General features: G+C 36.7%; 3 protein-coding genes across 3 annotated transcripts; 1 reads left to right on the top strand and 2 right to left on the bottom strand.

Annotated features, from left to right (window-relative positions):
* The first annotated feature begins 5084 nt into the window (after positions 1–5084).
* Positions 5085–5738, top strand: LOC110892831 (secreted RxLR effector protein 161-like). Its single transcript, XM_022139974.1, has one exon. The coding sequence runs from the start codon at positions 5085–5087 to the stop codon at positions 5736–5738; it is 654 nt and encodes a 217-aa protein (XP_021995666.1).
* Positions 5739–6501: 763 nt separating this feature from the next.
* Positions 6502–15076, bottom strand: LOC110894842 (probable 1-deoxy-D-xylulose-5-phosphate synthase 2, chloroplastic). Its single transcript, XM_022142075.2, has 9 exons — positions 14741–15076; positions 14491–14655; positions 14153–14303; positions 8572–8843; positions 8197–8470; positions 7781–8088; positions 7412–7693; positions 6946–7230; positions 6502–6860 (listed from the first exon to the last, which is right to left on the bottom strand). Exons 1-9 carry the CDS (start codon positions 15002–15004, stop codon positions 6705–6707), a joined length of 2157 nt encoding a protein of 718 aa, XP_021997767.1. The 5' UTR covers positions 15005–15076; the 3' UTR covers positions 6502–6704.
* Positions 15077–18084: 3008 nt separating this feature from the next.
* LOC110892830 lies at positions 18085–19050 on the bottom strand. Its single transcript, XM_022139973.1, has 2 exons — positions 18669–19050; positions 18085–18491 (listed from the first exon to the last, which is right to left on the bottom strand). Exons 1-2 carry the CDS (start codon positions 19048–19050, stop codon positions 18085–18087), a joined length of 789 nt encoding a protein of 262 aa, XP_021995665.1.
* Positions 19051–21933: the final 2883 nt, after the last annotated feature.

Raw genomic sequence — 21933 nt, 5'->3', positions numbered from 1 at the left:
CTATCATCATTGACGGATTTCTGAGTCTATTAGTTCACGCCCGTCCCAAACCAGGGCACGGTGTGAGGCTGGTAAACACCTAAATAGCGCTATCAACTAATAACCCGTTCGCCTAACCCGGCGACTAATCGGTATTTGTAGTAGGGACTTGAGTGATAGAGTTTCGTTTAGTGCCGTTAGTTGCAATCCGTATAAACAGTAATTAACCAAAAGGTTTCCCAATACCCGGGAAGGAAAAGTAAGTTGTGTTCCCAATAACCAGGGAAAGTATGTAAATGGTATCCCCTTTTACCAGGGGATAGGATTGTCCAAAAGGTTTCCCAATACCAGGGAAGGAAAAGTAAGTTTTGTTCCCAATAACCAGGGAAAGTATGTAAATGGTATCCCCTTTTACCAGGGGATAGGGTTGTTAGTCTCGTGTCCCAAACCACCGGGACGCATGCTTTTAAGTTGTGAACTCACCTTGGGTTGCTCGGTAGGTTTAGGTTACTCGGTCAAACACGCTGGTCACCATGTCCTAACATGGTTACCGGTATAGGTCAGATACAAGTATTCACGTAAAACACATACTGGCACGTAACATGCATACAAGTAAACAGTCATGGGGTTATTGGGCCGGCCCTAACATTCACACATTCAAACAGAACACAGTGACACATAGTCCATTTATCAGATAGCCCATGATACACATAATGGCCCAATAACCAAAGTGAGCAGCCCACTCGCAACCAGATGGTCTCGAGTCGTAACCAGGAGATCTCGGCTTGTCACGTTATGGTTGCGAGTCGCAACCGTGCGGTCTCGAGTCATCATGCTGTGGTTGCGAGTCGCAACCGTCGTAGTCTCGAGTCGCAATCATGAGGTTTCGAGTTGTCATGCTATGATTGCGAGTCGCAACTATGTGGTCTCGAGTTGTCTTGCCTTGGTTGCGAGTCGCAACGACGCGGTTGCGAGTCGTAAGCTGTCCCTTTCACGTACACGTGATGATGCAGAAGCAACAGTCCGAAATTGTACCATGTATTCAGACCCAGATTAGGAAACAACCAATAATATTTCACTAACACTTTTCCTAATCTGCCCATATACAACAATAGATCAAACATTACCCTTTTTAAAATCTTCAAACCACATTCAAACAAGTTCATCTTACATTCATAGTTTTCTAGGGTTTTCATGTCACATATAACCATATTTTATGAACAAAAATCATATGTTTATAACAAGATTATCATGGCAAGAACAAAGAAACATGCATTACATAGCCGAAATCTTAAGTTCAACATCAACATTTTGCAAGAAACAAAGAAGTATAGTTTGGTTGGCCATGAACTCTCTTAGACTACCATTTTCTAAACATGTTACCAAATATTGTCAAACTTTACAAATCAACCTAAGAATCATGCATAACCATTCTAACCAAGCATTTCTAGTTCATACAACATACATAAATCTCATGCACATAGTAACAACACTAACCGGTTGTGAAGAAGGAGGATGAGCCGAAAGAAAGGAAGAAAATGAGAGAAGATGAAGTGTCCGAGTGATGGTCTTGACCGAGTGTCTTGTCCGATATGCTCCAAGCTTGAACCGAGATCAAGGAGAAGGAAAGTGGTGTTGTTGGGGTTTTCTAGTGGGAGAGAATAGAAGAGTCTATGTGTGGATTGTTTGGTAACAAATGAGAGAAATGGGGAAAGTTGGGGATTATATACCAAGGGGTCACGAGTTGGGCTAGGGATTTCGGCCCAAATGGTTTCGGCTCAAAGGCCCACTCGAGACCGAGTGGCCCACTCGCAACCGAGTGGTTGCGAGTCATGGTCTCGGGTCGTAGTCTCGGCTCTTATATATTTATATATAATACACATACACAACACATATCATGTACTAAAGTCACGTTTTCATTTAATAATAATCATATATGCACAAAATATTACAAGGTGTTCGTTCGGAAAAACCTCGAGTGTCACAGGCTAACCCTACTCTCAAGCGCTCCCTTCAATCCATCAATCAATCGCTGTGAGTATACTCGAACCCTTTTTGCTTTAGCACTTTTGGGTGTTACATACGTTATTTATCTAAATCACAATCGGATACACTACTCAATTATTTAAACGCTAACCGTTCTGCATGTATTACGTGACTAAATGAATGTTTGTTGTTATGTTTACACGTGGAACGCTGTCTACCTGCCTTAACGACGTAGTACTATAGTTTGGACTCAGCACCCGTTCACACGGGGGTTGTTAAGGACAATTACTTGCATGGATTATGATGGTAATCATGTATTGCGAACTGCCTCGGGTAGTCAACCCGCAGTCATTGGTATCGATAGATCCATGTCGATAATTAACATGCTTCGTTTTCCTCTGTGTACGTGTTGGTTATGCGTAAACTATTTCGAACTCTATATGCTATTATCAAACTTGTATGCTCACCTTTACATTTCATGTATTGACTTTATTTTAACGTATGTGACAGGCAATTAGGATGCTTATCTGCTAGGAAGGCGAGCTAGGAATAAGCGTCTAGAGCATAGTTGTCTGTAGATCTTGCAGATCGAGTCTCTAGAGGCATTTGAACAATATTTATATTTTTATTTAAATCTGAGTTGTCGGAACAGTATAATGACTAGATGTTTATCTATAAAAACTTGTTTTATTATTTGGGATACAGTATGGGACGTATTATTTAAACTAAATAGTAATGATAGTTGTTGTGGAAACTTCTGGACAATCTGTTTCGCTCAGTGCCATGCCCCGATGATTCCGCCATCGGTTGGGGTGTGACACCATCATTTATATCTTTGACTTCTGGTTCACCTGCATCTGTTATATCTGCTAGTGCTACATCAATGCCAATAAAGGGTGTTGGATGTGTTGCTACGCCACATATTTCCCTCACTAATGCCTATTATATCCCTAATCTTGCTTTAAACCTTGTTTCGGTTAGCCAGTTGTGCAAATCTGGTCATTGGGTGCTCTTTTCTGATTCCATTTGTTGTGTACTAGACAGAAGTTCTATGAGGGTGGTTGGGACCGGTCGTTGAGTAGGTGAACTTTATGTCTTGGATGAACTCGAAGAATTTGATGTGGCTGCTTCTAGTGTTGACTTGTCTTCCTTTCGGTTGAGTCAGTCATCTCCTGATTTTTATCATTGGCATTCTCGTTTGGGACATGTGTCAGCATCTCGCTTAAAGTTTCTGGCTTCCACGGGTGCTTTGGGTCATTTGAACATTTGTGACATCTCTGATTGTAGTGGTTGCAAACTTTCCAAGTTCTCAGCTTTACCGTTTTAGAAAAGTATTTCTTGTTCTGTTGCTCCTTTTGATATTGTTCACTCTGATGTGTGGGGTCCATCGCCAGTATCCACTAAGGGGGGTCGGTCTATTATGTATCCTTTATCAAAGATTATACTCGTTATACCTGGGTGTATCTTATGAAACGTAGATCTGAGTTCTTGAGTATTTACAAAAACTTTAGAGCCTATGTAAAGACACAACATTCAGCTGTGATAAAGTGTTTCCGGAGTGACTTAGGGGGTGAATATACTTCTAATGACTTTTCCCAATTACTTATGTCTAATGGTACAATACACCAGTCATCTTGTACTGACACCCCTCATAAGAATGGTGTTGCTGAAAGGAAACATTGTCATCTTATGGAAACTGCTCGATCATTTCTTCTATCTGCTAATGTTCGGATTCCTACTGTGATTAATCGGATTCCTACTGCTCATAATTCCGGGTTGTCTCCTTTTGAGAAGTTATATGGTGAACTCCCAGATTATGATGAACTAAGATTCTTTGGATGTACTTGCTTTGTTCTTCATCCTCATGTCGAACGAGACAAATTGTCAAATAAGTCAGCCTTATGTGTTTTCTTGGGCTATGCTAGTGGTCCAAAAGGCTATGGCAATGGACAGAAAGGATATCATTGTTTTGACCCAGTAAGTAAGAAGTTATATGTTTTGAGGCATGTTATCTTCCTCGAGCATATTCCTTTCTATTTGATTCCCTCCAACTCACATAATGTAACAAAGTCAGATCTTCGAAACATTGATCCTTTTGCTTGTGATATTGATGCATCAACATCATCTGATGTTCCAGCTACATTTGTTGAGTCTGGTGGTCAAGTAGAAACTGAAGGACCCGCTCAAGACACCCACACATCATCAGACACAACTTCAGGTCCAACTATGCTTGAGACAACTCCTTTGTCTGTTGAGACAACTCCACGCCCGAGGAGGTCCACTCGTGAATGTAAGTTCAATAAGATACCGGATTTTGCCTACTCTACTTACTCGGCTTCGTTTGCTTCATCTATTGCAAATATACATCATTTATCTGAACCTGCATCGTATAGAGAGGCTGTCTCTGATCCTCTTTGGCAGAATGCTATGGCTGAAGAGCTCACTGCTCTTCATCAGACGTACACATGGGATTTGGTTCCATTACCACCTGGTAAACATACAATTGGTTGTCGTTTGGTATATAAGATTAAAACGAAGTCTGGCGGGTCTGTTGAGCGATATAAGGCCAGACTTGTAGCAAAAGGATACTCACAAAATATGGTATGGATTACGAGGAGACATTTGCCCCAGTAGCAAAAATGACTACAGTTCGTACTCTTATAGCTGTTGCATATGTTTGTCAGTGGAAGATTTGTCAAATGGATGTCAAGAATGCCTTTCTGAATGGTGATCTCGTTGAGGAGGTATACATGACACCTCCCCCAGGAATTGTGCATCAACCCGATGAAGTCTGTCGTCTTCGGAAAGCTCTATATGGCCTTAATCAGGCCCCTCGTGCCTGGTTTGAAAAATTTTGTACATTGATTACTTCTCTTGGTTTTGTTCCTAGTAATCACGATTCGACATTGTTTATTCGATGCACGGAAGCAGGACGCATCCTTCTATCTTTATATGTGGATGATATGATTATCACAGGCGATGATTGTGATGGTATTGAGTCCTTGAAGCGTGATTTGGCTTATCGTTTTGCTATGAAGGATTTAGGCCTACTACGGTATTTCTTGGGTATTGAGGTGGCTCAGTCTCCGAAAGGATATCTCCTTTCTTAGACAAAGTATATGTCTGATCTGTTTAAGCGGGCAAGACTTTCTGATAATAGAACTGTAGACACTCCTCTTGAAACCAATGCGCGATATTCTCCCACTGATGGTGTTCCTTTATCTTATCTGAGCCTATATCGTACTATTGTAGGCAGCTTGGTTTACCTTACAGTTACTCGACCTGATATTGCTCATGTTGTTCATGTGCTTAGTCAGTTTGTTACTGCTCCTACTTCTGTTCACTGGGGAGCTGTTCTTCGTATCTTGAGATATCTTCGTAGGACTCAATTTCAGAGTCTTCTGTTTCCCTCGACATCACCTCTAGAGTTGCGTGCCTACTGTGATGCTGATTGGGGTAGTGATCCTAACGATCGAAAGTCCACTACTGGTTTCTGTGTTTTCCTTGGTGATTCTTTAATCTCATGGAAAAGTAAGAAGCAAGATGTTGTTTCTAGATCTTCTACTGAGGCTGAGTATCGTGCTATGGTTGTGGCTACATGTGAGATTTTTTGGTTGCGGTGGCTCCTTGGAGATATGGGGGTCACTATCTCTAAACCTAATCCTTTGCATTGTGATAACCAGAGTGCTATGCAGATCACAAAGAACTCTGTTTTTCATGAGCGGACAAAACATATTGAGATTGATTGTCATTTTACTCGTCATCATCTTTAGCTTGGAACCATCTTGCTTCCCTTCGTTCCATCAGCTTTGCAGATTGCAGATGTTTTTACCAACGCTCAGTCAGCGTCTCGATTTCGGTTCTTATGTGACAAACTCCGAATGTTTATTGTTGTTGCATTGTGAGTTTGAGGGGGGATGTTAGCATAATAGAGATGTTAGCGTGGGCTTGGCCCATTAGCTAATTAGCCATACTAAATAATGTGTATTTCTTTTTTATTTGTTTCTAATGTTTTCTAATGCAATTAAACCCAGCCGTTTCTTTGTACATGTTTATTGATTAACAGTTCTAAGCTTGGATAATTTGTTATGCAGATTTGTATGAAGTTGGTTCGTATTTTCATTGAATAGTTATGTTCACACATTTTGACAGAATGATGATTATTTTGTGTTATGTAGCATCTTGTGCTCGCTTTTTACGTGTTATTTATGTATCCAACACTCAAGTGACACCAAATCAACAAACATTTCGAAGACTCAATCTAGTAAACAGTTCCAGGGTCCACCACTAGAAGCAAGTAAAAGCAGAAAATGTAGATAGGTTCAACTCAACAAATGATTGCAGGTCGAAATGCTACAGCCATTTTTTTTCTTATTTCGTCTGGCTGTCAAGACCTCCCTAGCTCGGGGAGTTAATTCCCGACATGTGCAATAAAATTGGATGAAACACAACAATTATTTCAGCAAAATGCATGAAAATAATATGTGACCCTTTATGAAAAAGCTTCACTCAATCATCTACTGTTGAGTAAAGTTCTGCTGAAACATTTTATTACATTTTAAAAATTCATGAACAATATATATAGAAATATGCATACACACACACACACATACATATGCATGTAAATATATATATATATATATATATATATATATATATATATATATATATATATATATATATATATATATATATATATATATATATTCTGAAGCCAATACTAATCCTCCATTCGCTGCTTACATTACTGACTTGTACTGGAGTGCTTCTTTAGGCTTTCCCAAGAGCGATAAAAGTGTTGAACAAATATGTTTCGAAGAAAGACCGGCTTCTTCAAGCTGATCTCGCGGCGCTCCATGATCAATATATCTATCAGGTAGAGTCATTGCTCTAAGCTGCAAATAATCAATACCATAATTGTTATTAGTTTACATTAAATGATATCATATTAAAACGAACATGTTTTGGAGAAAATTTAACCTTGAGTTTTCCGTCTAAAAGACCATTTAAGCTCAGAAAGTGAGCGACGTGTGATCCAAAACCACCAACCGAGCCTTCCTCTACTGTCAGTAAGATTTCGTGCTCGTTGGCTAATCTTCTGATTAGTTCTACATCTAACGGCTTGCAAAACCGGGCATCGGCTACTGTTGCAGACACGTTATGTTCTTGAAGCAATGTAGCTGCACCTAGACATTCTTGAACTATGGAACCATATCCCAGTATTGCAACTCTAGTTCCTTCAAGTAGGACTCTTCCCTTACCGACCTAGTCAAAGTCAAACGAACAAATTTCAAATTCAATTTTCAAAAATTTATCGCACATTTAACATCACAACTGATTTGGTCCATGTGTAAATTTAATTAAAAACTTTTAATTGTAAAGGAATTTTAAAGATTTGATATCATTTATTAAGTCAAAACTAGCTTGTGATGACCAAAAAGTCAACCTCAATGGGAACTCCTTTGTTAAAAGGAGGAAGCTCTACTCCAATGCCGTTTCCTCTTGGGAATCTAAAGCAACTCGGCCTGTCGTCAATGGCTGCAGCCGTGGCAACCATGTGAGTCAGTTCGGCTTCGTCTGATGGAGCCATCACTACCATGTTTGGCAGGCACGCCATGTAGGTTATGTCAAATGCTCCACAATGCGTCGGTCCATCTGCCCCAACTAAACCCGCTCTATCCATCGCAAATCTAACTGGTAACTTCTGAAGATCAACATCATGCACCACCTGATATTTATCATATCCACTTGTCAGTTATCGGTTATCAGGACAGTTATTGGTTCAGTTGATAGTAATAAGAAATGAAGTGCTTACTTGATCATAGCCTCGTTGTAAAAACGACGAATAGATGGCACAAAATGGCTTAAGACCTTCGACTGCCAAACCGGCTGCAAAAGTAACTGCATGTTGTTCGGCGATGCCAACGTCAAAACAACGTTCAGGAAACCTCTTCTGGAAGTAATTAAGTCCGGTCCCGCCTCCCATGGCTGCATGTATAGCTACAATCTTGTTATCTACCTCGGCTTCTTTTATAAGTGCTTCTGCAAAGTACTGAGTATACGAGAGTGTGGGGGATTTTGTCTTAAACTGTTTTCCCGTCGCAACATCAAACTTCACAACTCCTGATTAATTAATCGAGGGCATATATAAATATATATATTTAATTAGTTCATCAATTATATATATTTGGTTAAGTGAGCCTGTATATTATTGAGACCTGTTTTGCTTACCATGCATTCTATCAGCAGCTGCCTCAGCGGGAGGGTAACCCTTCCCTTTTTCAGTCACGATATGAATCAAAACAGGTCCAGGGGCTGGCATCGACTTCACTTTCTCGAAAATAGACACTAAATCTTCAATATTGTGACCATCAACTGGACCAATGTAGTATAAACCAAGCTCTTCGAATAAAGTTGACCCGCTAGCACTAATCATACCCCTCGCATATTCATCAACTTTTGCAGCCACTTCATGAGCTTGAGGTCCTATTTGCTTAGTGATGCTCTATACATGTTTCAAACCCCAAAAAAAAGGCAAAAATTATATATTTATATGAAACTAGTTTATGTGACACACAAACACTTATCATAATTATATACAATCACCTTGGCAGCTTCACGAAGCTTACGAAACTTGGTACTGGCTTGCAATTTGGATAACGCGCTACTGAGAGCTCCGACGGGGGTTGCTGGTCCGTCCAAGGTGGCTGTAGGTAATGAAACTTGCTTGTTATCGTTTAACACAACGATTAGATTCGCATCAAGGAAGCCTGCATTATTCATGGCCTCGTATGCTTGTCCTGCCGTCATTGCGCCATCTCCAATAACTGATATCACATTGTTGTTCTTCCCTAATAAATCTCTTCCGACAGCCATACCTATTTTTTAATATGATCGAGAAAAAAACGAGTTCGAGGATCATATCATTTATTGCATATAAAACAAGACTTGTATGATAAAATGATAAATAATGTGACAAAAAGTGAGTATGAATAGTAATTTGATTTGTATAATAATATATATAGTTTTTTTAGTATGATAAAATATGATAAAGTGATAAATAATGTGACAAAAAGTGAGTATGAATAGTAATTTGATTTTTATAATAATATATATAGTTTTTTTAGTATGCTAAAATATGATAAAGTGATAAATAATTTGACAAAAAGTGAGTATGAATAGTAATTTGATTTTTATAATAATATATATAGTTTTTTTAGTATGCTAAAATATGATAAAGTGATAAATAATGTGACAAAAAGTGAGTATGAATGGTAATTTGATTTTTATAATAATATGTATAGTTTCTTTTTAATAAACAGTAACTTGATTTTCATAATAATATATATATATATATATATATATAATTTCTTTTTTTTTATATTTTTATCGTTTCAATATTCCAGTAGATTATTATTATATTTACTTTTATACTTAAACGTATTTCTTTAATTTTAAATTTGAATGCTTTTCTTTTTTTAATATTGCCGATACTGTCTTAACAATATCGGTACCGGTACCGTATAGCATCGGTATAGTTTTTTATTATTAACGCCATCGTGTGCCTATTATTATGTACAATTCTATAAAAGTTTTACTCGAACGAGTCATATTTGGTTGATTTTTTTATCATCATAAACAGGACCTATACCGACCAAATAACATCGTTATTCAAATGGGTCATATATAGTTGATTTTATTTATCATTACAAACAAAACATATACCGACTAAACAACATCGGTATTCGAACATGTCATATATAGTTGATTATTTTTATCATCACAAACAGATCATATACCAACCAAACAATATCGATAATGGTACTGTATTCGTTTTTATAGAATTCTTGACGTGGTCATTGAATACAAAGTAAAATTTGCAATAAAGTATTTTTGTATCGTAAGCTATATCGAGTGTCTGTACGATACTGGTATCTTAATGGACCGGTACCAGTACCGGTATGGGTATTCATTTTTATGTGTTTTCAATCGATATAAAAAACGTGTCGATTGACAACGATTGCTGTGTCGGGTGCCGGTGTCGTACTGGTATTATAATGAACCAGACCGATAATGATAAAAGGCCCGCATCAAAATGCACGGGAATCCCACTGGTATGTATCAATTCATAACATGTACTTTTGTCATTCTTTTTTTTTTTTATTTTTTCATAGTAAATTTTATAATTTTCAATTTTTATAACAAACTTTGTTTTTTTTTTTTTGTATAATTTATCACAAAGGTTTAGTTTTTTTATTAGTTTTTGTTTTACGCTTTTTTTTTTTTAGATTTGGTGGTCGTGCGCTTGATACTTGGCATGTTGTTTGGTGGTCACATTTGGTCCCTCAGGTTTTTTACCCTTGACTTTCTAATACGTGTCAGTGTAAATTCAACTTTGTCTATGTTTTACGTCACATGAGTCAATTAGTGTTAGATTTTCGTGTTTTTGTTTTACGTGTTTACCAGTTTTGGCCGTTGTTCAGTTACACGCCCCGCAACAACACTATTCTAAATAATAAATAAATAAATATTTAACACACAAAGGACAGTGGTCAAATAAAAGTTGCTCAGATTGTGATTTTTTATTATCAATTTAATATACTTTATAAATAATAAATAAATAAATATTTAACACGCAAAGGACACTGGTCAAATAAAAGTTGCTCATATTGTGTTTTTTATTATCAATTGAGTAAATTGCCATTTTAATCTTGAGATTTGGTCTAAATTGCCATTTTAATTCAAATAGTTTTTTTTTTCTCATCTGGGTCACTAACTTTTCTAATTTCTTGCCATTTTGATCAAATTGCCTAACTCGGTCTAAAAATCTGGTTATAACCAGGGGTATTTTTGGCATAACTGTTGTGTAGTGATAACCAGGGGTATTTTACAACATAATTTATAAAGCTCATAATAATTTAATACCAAAAATACCCCTGATTATAACCTGATTTTTAGACTAAGTTAGCTAATGTGATCAAAATGGCAAGAAAAAGGAAAAGTCAGGTACCCAGAGAAGAAAAAAAACTATTTGGACTAAAATGACAATTTTGACAAAAACTCATAGACTAAAATGGCAATTTACTCTTATCAATTTAATATACTTTGTCCAGTAAGTTATAGCATTCACAATCCGCCTTTATGGGCTTTTTTATTATGAAAAGTGATTGTAAGTGGTTGAAAGTGATTGTGAGTAGAGGAGAAATAAAATATTACTTTTCATCTGTAAATTTAATGGGATACTATTAACCTTCTATAATTTTTTAATATATTTTGAAATTGGTTGTAAGTGGAGGAGAGAGAAAAGGTAATAATAAAAGTATAAAAAAATATTATTTTGATTGAAAATAGAGAGAGAATGTAGTTGTTTTTAGTAGAGGTGTCAATCGTGTCGGGTTGGCAGGTTGACGGGTTGCGGGTTGTCGGGTTGGTGGGTTGAAATGTTCAACCCTAACCCGGCCCATATAAATTCGGGTTATTAGGTTTTAAGCAGGTTATTGATAACATATTTAATGATAAGTATGAGTGTGACAAATAAATAATATAATGTATCAAAATTAACATTATTATAACTAACCATGTAAAATAGAAACGGAAAATACAAAACAAAATATAAAAGATTTTCTTTCTTAATAGTTAAACGCGTTAATGGGTCAACACGTTTTTTATACGGGTCAAAACCTGAACCAGACCCGTTTTTAATACGCGCTAACCCGAACCCGGCCCGTTTTTTTAAACGGGTTGTGTTAGTCGACCTAAACCTGTTTTTTTCGTGTTGGGTTCGGGTCCGGGTCGGGTTGACGGGACATGTCAAGATTTGCCGCCTCTAGTTTTTAATGAAATTATAGAGTAAAAAAGATGGAATGGATGTGAATGCTCTTAGAATTACCTTTTACAATTAATAAAGTAAATTATAAAAGTCGTACTTTATGTATGTCACTTATTGCAAACTGTCTCCTTTGTCTTCAATAATTACAGAAAACGTACTTAATGTTTGCAAACCCTTGCAAGTTATGTCCTTTAGCCCTAACTTAGTTATTTTTTATGGTTAAATCTGACCAAATGAACCCCACATGAAGGAATTTTTGTGGTTAAATATGAACAAATGGACCCCACATGAGAGTAAAATGACCAAAATACCCTCATGTGGGGTCCATTTGGTCAGATATAACCACAAAAAATTAACTGAGTTAAGACTAAAGGACATAACTTGCAATGGTTTGCAAACATCATGTACATTTTCTGTAATTATTAAAGACAAAGACATAATTTGCAATAAGTGATATACATAAAATAAAATGACGATTTTGTAATTTACTCTGATTAATATAACACCTTGTATGAGAATCATAAAAGTAAAGATTCTTCTTGAACCATATTGTTTTTTTTCTCTTAAAAATAACATATATTTATTATTATTCATGATCTTATATTATTCACTATCTTACGCAATATCTATTTGACACATCTGTTACTTAAAAAAAAACAGGTAATGAAAAAATATAATAAGACAAAAAAAAAAAAAAAAAAACTAGTTGTATGAGAATCATAAAAGTTCAGATTCTTCTTGAACCATATTGTTTTTTTCACTTAGAAATAACATATATTTATTATTATTAACGATCTTACATTATTCACTATCTTACGCAATATCATATTTTATTAATACGTCTTATGGCAGGCGAGGCGTTATGTGGTGGTGCATGGTGGTTGGGTCTTAACCCTTAACGTGTGGAACACCGCCGCTACCGAAGGTGACAACGCGTGAAAATCTTTAAAAGTTATTGAGGGGACAGTTGGATGATGAGGAAGAAGATGATACTGGCACCCCGTCACTAGTGATGAGCATCCCTCACTAAAATCCATCACTTGTGATGGAATGAAGTTTGATGATGTGGCGAAAGCTGATTGGGTGTGGCGAGTGATGAAAAGTAGAGCACCCCCACCCCTTAGGAACAGTCATTTTTGTTACTTCTTATTTTCATTGAGTTTTGTTTGATGATCAAGTTTATCGCTTAAGTATTTTCTTTTTGTCTTTGAAGTGTAGACTTTTATCTTATTTTCCTTAATTTTTAAAATTGTCACTTTTAACTACCGCTTTATAAAACTCTATATTGTATCAGTTTGACTCCGAGTCGCTTGGTGTTATAAATTCGTGTTTTTTTAACATTTTTTCTACTTTTTGGTCGTCGTTGGCTTGGCAGTTTTACTCCCCCCTTCTCGGTCGGTATAAATTCGAGTTCGTTTATATTTTACGTATTTGGTGTTATAAATTCGTTATTTTGTTATACGTTTTTTTCCGGTTTTTGTTGTCGTTGGCTTGCTATCTAGGATGTTTTTACACCCCCGCGGGTAGCACGATTTTACGCCCCCGTCCTGCAATGTATGGGGCTCGATTCTAGTTTATCATTTTTATTGTTGATTCTCTTAGGGTTGACTTAAATTACACTTTTAGGATTTATGTTTAAAAAGTTACAGTTTTGAGTTACGCTTAAATTACACTTTAAAGATCTAAGTTTATAAAGTTACAGTTTTGAGTTATGTGGCTTTCGTTTGAAAGAAATTTGAGCTCTATACTAATTTTTTAAAGCTTCCATTAAAGTATAAAACGGTCCTTTTACACACATTTGACCGAAACTTTATCAGGAATTAGTTTTAAACACCCAAAAATAAAAAACGACACAAGTCAAACATAGCATTAACTGTATTAAACTTAGAGTAAACTGCCAAAATGGTCAACAGGTTTGTTAACTTTTGTCACTTTAATCCAAAACATTCTGAATCTGGGTCCTTATGGTTTCAAATTTGTTGTCATTTTCATTAAAAATCAAAATATAATCAGATTTTTCAGTTAACATCCAGTTTTTTTTTTTCATTTCTTTTAATGAAGGGCAAATGGTCTTTTAACGTTTTATTATAACAAATTAAAAAAATTTGACTATTTTACCCTTCATTAAAAGATAGGAAAAAGAAAAAAAAGCTTAATGTTAACTGAAAAAACTGACTAGATTTTTCTTTTGAATGAAAATGTCAACAAAAATAAAACTCAGACAGATAGATTCAAAATGTTTGAGTTTTGATTTAGAGTGACAAAAGTGATCAAATCTGACGGACAATTTTGCGATTTACTCTTAGACTCAAGAGTTTGAAGCGGTGAATATTGGTGTAATATTTAATTATAGATTACCTAGGCCGGCAGAGATGCTTGTGGAACTATGTCCTGCACCAAAAGCATCATGAACACTCTCATCTCTTTTAGGAAAACCAGCTAACCCTGATGTTTTCCTCATGGTGTGCATCTTTGACCTTCTCCCTGTCAGAATCTTATGTGGGTATGCCTGTTTTTTCCAAAAATTAAATTCAACACATTTCCCAAAATCATCAAATTAATTAATTTTTTTTTAAAAAATAAACTTCATTAATAACACACGTCCGACCCAAACAGGCAAAAGATCATACAAACAGACAACCCCAACCCAAATGACCAAAGGGCCAAAAATTACAACATATACAAATTAATTTCACCTGGTGACCAACATCCCATATGATCCTATCCTCTGGGGTGTTGAAAACATGGTGCAAAGCCACAGCCAATTCCACGACTCCTAAACTTGAACTCAAATGCCCACCTGTATTCGCCACTGAATACACTATATCAACTCGCAGTTCGGCTGCCAACTGTTCTAGATCCTGAAAGAAAACAACATCGTACAAGTAAGACAAGCAGTAACAAACACCACACCATCATGTCATGTTGTTATAACAAACAAACAACCTTTGTGGAGAGGTTTTTCATGTGGACAGGATAATTTATGGTGTCAAGCAATGGTGTCTTGGGTTTCTCGCCCGAGAAATCTATTTTCCTACTCGTTGTATCCTTGTTCACTGTCAACTTCACGTCTTCGGCCTCTCCAGAGGCCGAAGACGCGTTAATCCGAAACGAGCGATTTAATTTTCTTGTGAATTTGTGGAGTGGTGGGATTGTGATGTATGGAGATGAAGTGAGATGCATGTCCATAGAACAACCTGCAACAGCCATGGCTGATCTAGAGAGAGAGAGAGAGAGAAGGAGATTGGTGAAGAAGGTGTTGCATATGGAGATGGAAGAGAGGACAAAATTTATAATCAAGGATGGTTGGGTGGAGAAATGAATGTTAAATATAATAATATGCCTTCACTTCCAAAATGGTGTAATAAAAAAATCTTTATGCTAAAAAATATATACAACTTTTTATTTCATTTGATTTTTTTTGATTACCTGGACCTAAAAGTTCTTCTAGTAAAAAAGAAAAAAAAAAACATTATGGTCCACTTAATGTTGCTCATATTGTTCCAAAATTGTTTTTTATTGCAAATTGCAAAACTCCATAGTTACACCTTTGTTGACATGTTAAGATCTTAAAAACATGGAACATTTCCCATCTATGCATGGACATTAAGCTACTTTGGTATTTTGGTGTAAGAATAATCTTTGCTATAATTATCAAATTCTGTGTGATTATTATGTGTTTTAAGTCTCTTTGTAAGAAAGTAAGCTCATATGAAGTATACACAACGATGAACTCAGGTTATAGATATCAATAGACCGGATTTAGGACCAATATTGGTAATTTTAGTCAAGTATATGATTGTAAAATTGTGTCTTGTATTCGGTCCCAAACCCGGCAGGTGCATGCCCGATTACTCAATACCCGTAGCTTATCAGGTATACTCATTAGTTTGTTAAAAGTTACTTGTTGCGAGTTTTATTACCTATGGACAAAGAATAAATGTTACGAGTACAGGGTCAGGTAAATGACTAAGTAGGTTGCAAATAATCGAGCTAGGAATCATTAATACAATACCCGTCTTATACCCATAAAATTTTTCAAAATTTACGTCACTCCTGAATAGTAGTCTTGAATGTTTCAAGTGTCGGATTCGGGCTTGTTTGCCATACCTAACTCACATCTAGCATATTCATTCGTCATAAAGCTTGTGTGAGAACATGGTAAAACCATCATGTATCAAAATACCAAGGGTACATTATATGCCTTAAAAAAGATATGTTTTGTCTAATCAGTCATGTATTCTAGATATACCTATGAATTGAATGTAGTTGTAGCTATAGTCGTATTATGCTATTACTTATGTGTAACACTCATGCTCATCATATATGATAAGGATCTTATCATAATGGATATGAGATACCCTAATACACCACTGAACTATATATGTGTCACACCATTATTTCTGAAGGATCATCTTATAATGGATATGAAATAGTATTTAATCGGAAAACACAAACTCACGGTTATGCCAATTATATATTTAAGGGAAACCAACACAAAATCTTGATTACAAACCCTACCTTGAATCTATACATATATATATATATATATATATATATAAATGAGATGGATTTGGACCATGTGGCATGTGACGGTGGAGCTAGAGGGTGAATTGTTGGAAATTTTATAAATAATATTATATTATGAGTTAATATAATGATTATTTATTAATTAAGCCAGGATAAATGAGAGATCTTGTGCATTAAGTTTGTGTGTTGGAACCATAAACATGTGGAAAATTGAGCTTGTCCCACATTTTTTTTGAAAGTTGAACTTCATTAACAAAAGCAAACACACTTGATCCCCAAGACGGAGATCAAGCAAACCGAAAAGTTACATCATATCACATTTACACCATTGTTCCCAATTACATGTTCGATTCTTATTTCTATGTTTATACTACAAATAGCCGTAAGTCTTCACATCAGCCACAACTTCCACAATTGTAGTCTTCTTGTCATTAAAAATACGATCATTCCGGGCCTTCCATATCCTCCAACAACCTATAATCATCAAGCCTTGAACCATTTCCTTTGTCACCGAATTGAGCCGCATAGTCTTATATACATCCGTGGGGTCTTTTAATTCAAACATATATAAAACTGGAATCCTGCACCACGTCGAAATAGCTTGCCAAACAACATTCGAATAATAGCAACCTGTGAAAATGTGTTCTGATGTCTCCTCGTTATCGTCACAAAAATGCATTTGTTATTCTCCACTTGAATATTTCTCTTGATCAAAGCAACTTTAGTCAGGAGTCTTTCAAGTAGCCTCCTCCACATAAAAACATCACATTTAAGAGGAATCCATTTGCACCAATCAAACTGGGCCGCCATGACTGGAACATCCGTTGAGGTAATCCAAGCTTTAATGTTTGCCACTGTAAAATCTGCACCGGTACCGTGCCACGGCCATGAATCTTTCTTTTCAGAAAGTTTCACTACCTTGAGCATATTAAAACAATCCGTAAATTCTATAGTTTCTTCTAAAGATGCCGGATCGTGCTTCCAACTCCAACCGAACATTCTAGCACCTCCTACCTTCAAAAGCCGATCCGACACCTTACAATGTTTATCCACTTCGAGCCTGTATAGATTCGGAAATCTCACTTTTAAAGGTTGCTCATAAACCCATGGGTCCAACCAAAATCGAATCGTTTTGCCATTTCCTACATCAGCTCTAATTAGAGAATTGAAGCCGATCCCTCCCACTTTTAATTTTCGACCCAAACTTACTATATTATGCCACACACCTTTAAATCTTCCTTGAACCGGGAACAGATCCCAATTACGAGCCGAAACGTGAATCACATCCACCACTTTCTTCCACAAAGAATTGCTTTCGGTCCTATATCGCCACAACCATTTCAACACCAAAGCGTTATTCGAATTCTCCAACCTGTTTAACCCCAACCCCTTTTTTTTCTTTTCCACGACCACTTTATTCCACCCTACCCAATGCAATTTTTTCACTTCGTCATTACCTCTCCGCAAGAATCTCTTCATTTGCGCCTCCAACTCCAAGATTATTTTTTTCGGAGCCTTATAAAGTGAAAAATAGTAAGTTGGTAAGCTCTCTAAAACAGACCTGATAAGAGTTAATCTTCCACCTATGGAAAGGACGTGTGCTTTCCATTTAGACAATCGTGACCGAAAGATCTCCTTAACCGGTTCCCAATTAAGGATTCGGTTCATCTTCGCTCCAACTTTAATGCCTAAGTAAACGAAAGTAATGTTCCCCGCCATACAACCCATGCAAGTCGCCATACTCTTAGTATCATCCAAACCTACCCCCATACCGTATAATGTAGATTTATGGATATTAATACGAAGGCCCGAACATATATGAATATTCTCAAGATTCTCTTTAAGTTGTTAAAATTGAAATTCGTCCATTTCCCCAAAACCATAGCATCGTCTACATATAAAAAATGATTTACCTCAGGGCCACCATTTGGGAGACGCATGCCATCAAAAACCCCAATATCACTTGCTTTTTTGAATAAGCTAGACAAAGCCTCCATCACAATAACGAACAAGAATGGCGATAGAGGATCACCTTGACGTATACCTTTCTTGCAATCGAACTCAAAAGTAGGAGCACCATTGACAAGAACCGATGATCTAGCTGACACCAAAATACCTTCGACCCATTGACACCACCGTGAAGGAAACCCCAATTGACGAAGCATATCTAATAAAAACCCCAATGTACATTGTCATATGCTTTCTCAAAATTGATTTTAAATATGAACATCTCCTTCCCTGCTTGCCTCGCCCATGCCATAATTTCACTGATCATCATGGGCCTATCCAAAATATATCTACCACTCAAAAAAGCTGATTGTGTTTCTGAAATAATATTACCCACCACTTTTCTTGAGCCGATTTGCCAATACCTTAGAGATCACCTTGCTTGTCACTCCTATGAGAGTTATTGGTCTATAATCTCCCAATCTCGAAGGAGCCGAATTTTTAGGTATTAAAGTTATGAATGAAGATCCAACACCCCGACTTATGAAACCCGTCTCATAAAAATCATTCATAATATTCATAAAATCGGCTGAAAGAATGCTCCAAAACTTCTTTATAAACTTAAAATTAAAACCGTCCGGGCCCGGTGCTTTGTCATCCCCGCACCCATACACCACCTCCTTGACTTCAATTTCTGAAAATCTAGACATAAGCAAACTCGCGTCAGCATCAGATAGCCTTTTAAGACCATGAGCCTTTAATGATGGCCTAGACGACATGTCCTCAGTGAACTTCACTTCTTATTAAAAAATCGATGAACTTCTTGCTTGATTTTAGTTGCCATTGTATCCCAAAATCCATTGATCATCAACCCCGGTATACTGTTACTTGCCTTTCTTTTATTGATAAGCCCATGAAAATACCTCGTGTTATCGTCTCCATCCGTCGCGCATTTACACCCATTTACACCTAGATTTTTGTTGAAGGTCTTTACACTTGAAATCTTCTATCTCTTTCACTCGTCTTCGACTCTCCTCCCAAACCCATTTTCCTCCTCTGTCAACTCCCTCTCTTCCCAAATCACATCAAGCATTTCTATCTTGTTTTTTAGAATCACTTCCTCCTCTGTTTCTTTTTTCTTTATTTCCACCTTCCATTCGGTGATACATTTACGAAACCATTTAAAATTTTGTAATAAAACCAAATCAGATCTGCCACTTCCCGAGAACTCTCTATTCGCCTTCAATATAACCTCCTCAAACCCGTCCCTTGATAGCCAAGAATTGAAAAAAACAAAAAGGTTTTGGTCCGAAGTTACTGGAAAACGTCTTAAGAACCACCGGACAATGATCTGGTCTTCCTTTAGGTAAAACTCTATACTCGGCATCCGACCATTTACAGAAAAAATCCCAACACACAAGGAATCTATCAATTCGTCTTAACTTGTTACCTACCGAAAATGTAAACTTCCTTCCTCTAAGCATTAATTCCTGAAGGCCCGCCTCTTCGATGAAATTATTGAAGTCCCTAGCCACTGCCGAATTGAAAGTGGAATTCCGTCTTTCATTTTCATTGCGCACAGAATTAAAATCCCCTCCAATGAACCATAAACCACTCCTCGCGATTATTATATTCATCACCTTCATCCATAATTATTGTTTTCCAACCTCCGTTTGAGGATGTAGGATCGATTTCGGACCCGAACGAGTCGACCAGAAGAGTTTCTCTCAGTTTGAATGGCGGAAACAGACAAACTGAGGTCAATTCAGCAATGATATCACTTTAAACTATCGATATTATTGATATAATGACGTTTTACAGCGAGTCGACACTTCGGCAGCACTTCGTTGCAAAACCGAAAAACTGTTACATGATTCCGCTCCAAATGGCCTATATATTGGCGAGCAGATTCCGCTTGAACATGTACATGTTCATTTCAAGCGGTATCAGCATATATACTTCAAGCGAAATCACACATATACACTCGAGCGGAATCAGAAACATTAAGATTTCGCTTGAAAATGACCTGATGTCATTTCAAGCGGAATCACCACTAATTCTCACTTTCTTGTTTTTCGTGCCCTAATCTACTAGTTCTATACAAGACTCGATACAAGACGAAGTTGACAGACGGATGCACCAACAAACTCCCCCTCGGATGTTGACGGAGTCTTCAGTGTCGAGTCTTCGCATCATCAGTCTTTATCAGTCTTTGGGCTTCTCTTTTAAGTATCTGACGCTGTAAGTATCCTCAATCTCTATCTTCTCTTTTTATCAGCACCAACAAATTCCTTCTCTTGAATATTAATAACTTCCAGGATCTGAGTCTGGCTCCTTGTCATTCAGACTCCCCTTCTCAGTAAGCAGGGATTGTAGTCTGGCTTTCACAGGTTCAAGATCCTTGCCTGGCTCATTCTTAGCTCAGGATCGAAACATGGCTTCTTACTCAAACCTGCACATTCTCTACCACAAACATAAGTTTTCAATTTTAATAAATTTCCACTCTGCTTTCCACTTGTAGAGCAAATCTTAGAATGATTTAACATTTAGAATCTCTGATGAACCACTTGCAGGTATATTGTTTTTATTTCAAAAACTTTTCTCATTTAAACACAGACTCCCCCTCACCACATGCTCATCATGTCTAGCACTTGGAATTTTGAAAATCAGCTCTCCAACACCAGTTGTCGAAAATCTTTTTGTATTTTTCAAAATTTATGCTAAAACACACTAAAATCTTTTTGGATTTTTGAAAGTAAAGGAATGCAGAAAAGAAATATTTACAGACAATATTTTTGTGAGTTTGTGTAAAAGGATCATATCAGTTTATGAGACAAATCACTAACACCGTTAAGCTTCATTTCACTTTAAGTTCTAAACAATTCACCTAGATTGTCAGTATACTAATCCACTTAAATTCTCACACAAAGTTCAACTGTTTCGAGATACGCGATTAATGTCTTAAGCACTTAAACTTATTCGCGTGTCCCACTACTTGAATATACTCCCGTATCTAGATCCCAATATTTAGTCTTACAGGTGAGTATACCACAGATGATATCTGATATCTGCTCAGGTCAGAACTTCCGTTCAGCAGAGAGATGACGGCTCGACTTTAGGTGTGTCCCCTTTAGAGGATCCTTTCTTCAACAGCACATGATTAGCATTTTTCAATGTTTCATCATTTTTTATGCTGAGGGCGGCGCTATATTTCAAGCAATTTGCAAATACAGGGACTAGGCCATTGCTTCCGCAAAATTAGAAGTTCCGGGATAATACCCCAGATATCACTGAGTATAAAGACCTAGTATCTCAGAAAGAGGGACCTTTCAAACAAGATTTCGGGGGTTACCCATATATCCAAGAAATGTTACCCACAAAACAAGCAAGTTTGAAATTTAGGTTTATATCTCGCCACAATCTACTAAATGCACAAAAACCTACTGGCACATCCGCAGTGAAATTGTTTATCACATTTTTGACTTTACATTTCTTTAGCGTGCTGTGATAGTCCACTGATGTACTATCATTTCCTCTTTTTACAACAAAACTCATTTTTGAATTTTATCATGTTTTTGGCTTTTTCAATTTTTCTAATGTTTTTGGATTTTCTAAAATTTTTACTCCCACTAAAATGCAAACACATTTAAAGAAATTTGAAA

This window comes from Helianthus annuus, chromosome 12 (genome assembly GCF_002127325.2).
Source record: "Helianthus annuus cultivar XRQ/B chromosome 12, HanXRQr2.0-SUNRISE, whole genome shotgun sequence".
NCBI classification, from domain to species: Eukaryota; Viridiplantae; Streptophyta; class Magnoliopsida; order Asterales; family Asteraceae; genus Helianthus; species Helianthus annuus.
The sequence above is the reverse complement of the archived record's forward strand: the minus strand, read 5'-3'. Positions and strand labels throughout refer to the sequence as shown.

What these genes read in the sequence shown, in the direction of transcription:
- LOC110892831 (XM_022139974.1), top strand. Translation starts at nt 5,085, where the DNA reads ATGTCTGATCTGTTTAAGCGGGCAAGACTTTCTGATAATAGAACTGTA.
- LOC110894842 (XM_022142075.2), bottom strand. Translation starts at nt 15,004, where the DNA reads ATGGCTGTTGCAGGTTGTTCTATGGACATGCATCTCACTTCATCTCCA. An exon ending in TATGGGATGTTGGTCACCAG is followed by an intron (nt 14,304 to 14,490) that starts GTGAAATTAATT and finishes TGGAAAAAACAG; the next exon opens with GCATACCCACATAAGATTCT. An exon ending in AGCTGCTGATAGAATGCATG is followed by an intron (nt 8,089 to 8,196) that starts GTAAGCAAAACA and finishes TTAATTAATCAG; the next exon opens with GAGTTGTGAAGTTTGATGTT.
- LOC110892830 (XM_022139973.1), bottom strand. Translation starts at nt 19,050, where the DNA reads ATGTCGTCTAGGCCATCATTAAAGGCTCATGGTCTTAAAAGGCTATCT. An exon ending in AAATCGGCTCAAGAAAAGTG is followed by an intron (nt 18,492 to 18,668) that starts GTGGGTAATATT and finishes GGTTTTTATTAG; the next exon opens with ATATGCTTCGTCAATTGGGG.